Below are 4,796 nucleotides of genomic sequence, written 5' to 3' on the forward strand. Positions count from 1 at the left end.
GTCACGACGACGTGCTCTTTGAAAGGGCAGGCCAACATGAATGAGTAAATGTTCTCAATACAAGTCTGCCTATGCCATGCCAAACGAAAATAATGTGCTACTAACTCTGACGAAGGTACTTACTTACTTATCAGGTGCTAAAACCGCTTTGTGGTCTTGTCCTGCAAGCAGACGACAGACCTCCGGCGAAGGTAATTGGTACAAAATTGATCAAATAGTTACACATAAGAGATTATTCTACTTTTTCAAGTTCATGAATTGGTCTGAGTACACACATAAAGTCACGTACAAAGCCTTGCCATAAAATAAAGCACGTAAAGCGCTAGAAGTTCAGTATCACACCTGTTTACAAACATTCAGTCCAGTTTACAAACGCCATGCTGGTGCCGCAAAAACTTCTTATTTTGGCGTTTCAAGCACTTTTCAAGGCACTGAAGAACATGGCAGCACCAGTGCATTTTAATTTTCAATGTCTATCTTTGTTTATAATGTTCACTTGCACTGTATTAGACATAATTAGAGGCTAATACTGGTAAAAACATGTGGGTAGAATAAGATGTCTGGCACATATTAAGCATAAGTAAGAAAATAACACTCTCATAATAAATATTAATTCATTAAAGCAAAATTTCCAACACCAGCAACTCTTATGCTTTGTAACCGTGAAACGATGTTCTGCTTCTTAATAGCGCCTTAATATGGCCGGGGTATGACAGCAGGAATAGGTGAACTGGTATTGGTATTTTACGTAAACGGTAAAGGCTTGAAGATAGTCTTGCTTTTTTTTAAGTGTTAAGCGTTGTTTTAAAAAAGAATAATTAGATGCTTATTTAGATGTTTAATTAGAGGCCAACTGATCGCTTTCGCTGCTCGACACACCACACTGATCGCGTTATTTTTTAAAATGTTACTGAAAGGTTCAATTGTTCGGGAGAGCGGTTCACCCGACCCATCATTTGGGCGGGTGAATATAATTTCTAAAATTTATTCCAAATTCAACGGGTTATAAACAATCATTCAGGTGTACATAAGCTCGTAAATTAAAGTGGAATAGCACGCACAGAACGTATGCTACTATGACATGCGTTTCGCGACTTATTAAAATTACGACACATTACAATAAGCTAATCAAAGGAACCAAAACTGGTCCGCATTTTTCTACGACGAGTAATGATCTATAAGAAGCAAGATACTACTGCTAATGCCCACCGATAAACGAAATTGGTATGAAGATGATTAACGAAAAGGCATATCTCTTTTAGATGTAAGCGATGATCTGCAATCTATAACTCTAAATGATCTGTGCAGAATTGCAGTCACTAGAAGATATCTTAAATGTACAGAACACCTTAAAATGGCTTATCAAACTATTAAACTGTGGAATCTAAAACAGCAAAACAACAGTTCTTATTTGCAGTAGGAACTCATGTAGACAACTAATGAATCTTGCTTCGGTTTAACTGTTTATGTAAAAGTCATAAATTTATTGCTTATGTAATGTTTAGTTACTAAACAAAGAATTACACACTCCACTTTTGATTGAGGTTAGTGAGATCTTTAACAATTCCAACAACTTACACACATGAATTGTTACACTAGCTTAAATCTGACAGTACAGATACTCAACGCTTTCCAGATACTTTCTCACATCCATTGCAGCAGCTTTCGGGCTGTCCACCAAGAAAGGTTCCAGTGGCACCTCGTCTATGTCCGTAAACAATGCTAACAAAGCGGTAAAATCAAGAATCTCGATCAGATGTCGAGCACCTAGAAAGGAAGAAAATCATCGTTGATTTTCAACTGCAATACAAATGGACGTATGAATCACGCCTACCTTCTCCTAAGTTTGGATTCCAGGAGTAGAAAAACCGATCCGTGCACTTGAGACGCTTGAATTCAAGACAAAAAGTTTGTGACACGAGCTTCGGCATATTAGCACCAGGATATGCTCGCTGATCCATGTTGGCGAACATTACATCGATGTCTCCTGGATGCTCATAGTGTTGTGCAAAGAACTGAATAAGCTGAAAACGATGGAATTTGTAAACTAAATCATCCGATATTTTTGAAGAGCAAAAATACAAACCTCCGGACTAAACATGTCGCTCATATCATCGAACGTATTGTAGCATTGGCTTTCCTCTCCAAACGACTGTTCGATAAAATGCTTGAAAGTTACTAGCGGACAAAGCCCAGCGTCACGGTTACGTGCCAGATCGATGCATGGCAGACAGCTGCCTCGATGTCCATCGCAGGTATAGAACTTGTTCACAATCTGGAGTTAAAAAACAAGCATTTAAGAATTTCAATTCCTCTTTCTTATCGACATCGCATATCTTACCGCATCAACCAGACGCGAAGTCTCAAAAGGTGTCTCCAGCACTCCTGCTAGAGTTGCCGAGCAATCGAATGATTCGTGGTTGCGGAAATATTCGTTGAGTGGTCGCCACTGACTCCTGCCTTGATGTTTGTACATTATCTCGTCAGTAATCCAAACGTGTGGGAACCTACCGGGCCCATTTTTGTACACCATTGAAACCACCGACTCGTTGTGCGAATTATACTCGCAATCAAAACCGCACAGATTGTACAACTCATCACCAAACAGTAGCGGAAACAGCTGTCCGTAAGTGATTTTTTGATAAACACCGATCGTGAGCGCTCGACAGCGTTCTTGTACCGAACCCTTAGACTTCGGGCAAGATCGAATTCGATCCACGCAATAGTTGTGCAGCTTACCAAACAAACCAATGATGGTAGAAAACTGCACGGCTATTGGTGTCATTTGAGTTACCACTTCTGTTACTCCACAGTGGTACAATGGCAGCTTTCCATTTGCATCATAGTGTGGAACATCTCCGTACATACTAGACAGATCGAGATAGCTGCTCTGCATGTTACGCTCTCCCACGTGCTTCAATTCACACCGATCGTTTGCTTTCTCTTGCGGACTAAAGTTCAAACAGCTTATTCCGGACTCGCCATAGTACAGGTCATCTGACGGCACCCTTAGGGGATTCGATAACGTGGACTGGCATGCACTTCGATCTAGTCCATCCGCGCGACAACCCCGGAAGCCTTTCGTCGGACATTTCGTGCGCTTGGTCGCCCGACCAATCATATCCGAATTGATCACTTCCATGAAGAACACCATGAACATGTTCAGCGAGGTAGATGAAGTGCCACCATACTTGTCGAGAAAGTTGGCCAACTCGGAGATCAGCTTACGATTTTGAGGCAACGGGGCTCCTGATTTGCTGCGGGCGGGCTTTGAAACGACATCGCTATAGCACGGGGCGAATGGATGTTTCAGTGCATTACCACGCTTGCCCCAGCTAGGGTATTGAAGATTATTACAACTTCCATCGTAGCTACGATAGCTGTATGAAAGATAACACTTCGATCAACAAGCCATTCCCCTTTTATACAACAAATTACACTGCGCTCTACACTTACGGATGGTCTGGATCACATGTAATCTGTTCAGCACCGTTACAGCAAGAGAGCGTTACATTGGTGTAACATTTCCCATCCAGAAGGTTCTGCAGCTGACATTTACCCACTTTTTTGGCCAATGTCTTCAAAAACTTTTCCGTCGTAAGCGTACGGCGCACGTCCAGATCTTCATTAGGTTTGATAGGATTCGTCGCAAAAAGTCCAAAGTCGAATTCGCTCTCGTCAATCCGGTAGCAACTGTTTTGATCGTTCTCTTCGTTGGTCAGCATCTCGGCGACCGCTTTGATGAATGCTTCCTTTTCATACTCACCGAATAGCTCCTGATTGGGACAGCTAAGGATAAAAGGCTGGAAGGTAAGAAACGGTTGCTGATATACTTAACAAACACTATGATTTACCTATGATCGTTGTAACATTTCGTATCATATCCACATTGCTCGTCATATCCAGCGTAATATTCCGGGACTTCTGATAAATGATATTTTTCTATAGTTAAAAAGCCACAAAAGTTTTAGTTTACATTGAAAAAAAATTGCTTCATTGGTGAACATGGAAACTGCTTCAGTGATTCATAAGCATATTATTTTTGTCCTCCAATTTGAGGGCCACTAGATTGTATAAGCAAGGCGTCTTTGTCACTCAAGATACGGTAGGCCGAACATTGAATGTATGATTCCTTCGCCTTTCACTAATATTACTGAAGTATTAACTTTAACATGCTGTTTTTTTTTTATTTCAACCAAATAAAAGCCTTAGAGCAACAGGTACACTATGTTTTACTTCTTCTAGAATTTCACTGATTATTAGTTTTATGCAGCCAGAGCGAAAATCATCACAATCAAATAATTTAAAAAAGTCTTAGCAGTACAGGACTTGATCTACAATATTTACATCTAGGGTCATGGGTCTGCTCCACACATGTTCCGACTTTCACTGTTTAATTATTCTACCATAACATGTTAAATTTCTAGTTAAATAAACGAAATATCAGTCTAAAAAAACATTATTTTCTACGCAATAGTTTTGCCAGACAATTAGATAAGATTGTCGAAAATGTTTTGGCAATGCTTTATGAACCATTAACGAATGACAACATTTGAGTTAAATATCATCTTAGTGGGACGGACTGGTGGTATAGGCAACAAATGCGCTGGTTTTTATTCGGCAGGACCGGGGTTCAAATCCCATCCGGACCCTCCGTAATGAGGACTGACTAATCAACTACGTGGTATAGGCAGTCTAGTAAGCCATTTCGATGGCCGGCATGACCTTAGAGGTCGCTAAGCCAAAAAGAAGAAAATCATCTTAGTTTGCTCAACACGCTGCATCATCTTAAGAAA

At 40.5% G+C, this 4,796-nt stretch overlaps 1 protein-coding gene across 1 annotated transcript; it reads right to left on the reverse strand.

The window, feature by feature from the left end:
* Window positions 1–1,600: 1,600 nt before the first annotated feature.
* On the reverse strand, window positions 1,601–4,359 carry LOC126567215 (chorion peroxidase-like). Its single transcript, XM_050223446.1, has 6 exons — window positions 4,348–4,359; window positions 3,457–3,803; window positions 2,342–3,380; window positions 2,087–2,275; window positions 1,835–2,024; window positions 1,601–1,767 (listed from the first exon to the last, which is right to left on the reverse strand). The coding sequence occupies exons 1-6, from the start codon at window positions 4,357–4,359 to the stop codon at window positions 1,601–1,603; spliced, it is 1,944 nt and encodes a 647-aa protein (XP_050079403.1).
* Between the last annotated feature and the right edge of the window lie 437 nt (window positions 4,360–4,796).

The sequence above is a fragment of the Anopheles maculipalpis genome, chromosome 2RL, assembly GCF_943734695.1.
Source record: "Anopheles maculipalpis chromosome 2RL, idAnoMacuDA_375_x, whole genome shotgun sequence".
Taxonomy (NCBI): Eukaryota; Metazoa; Arthropoda; class Insecta; order Diptera; family Culicidae; genus Anopheles; species Anopheles maculipalpis.

Bases quoted from the DNA above. Each gene is read 5' to 3' on its own strand.
- LOC126567215 (XM_050223446.1), bottom strand. The intron at 2,025-2,086 runs GTTTGTATTTTT...CATCGTTTTCAG, and splicing joins GCGACATGTTTAGTCCGGAG to CTTATTCAGTTCTTTGCACA. The intron at 1,768-1,834 runs GTAGGCGTGATT...CTTCCTTTCTAG, and splicing joins GAATCCAAACTTAGGAGAAG to GTGCTCGACATCTGATCGAG.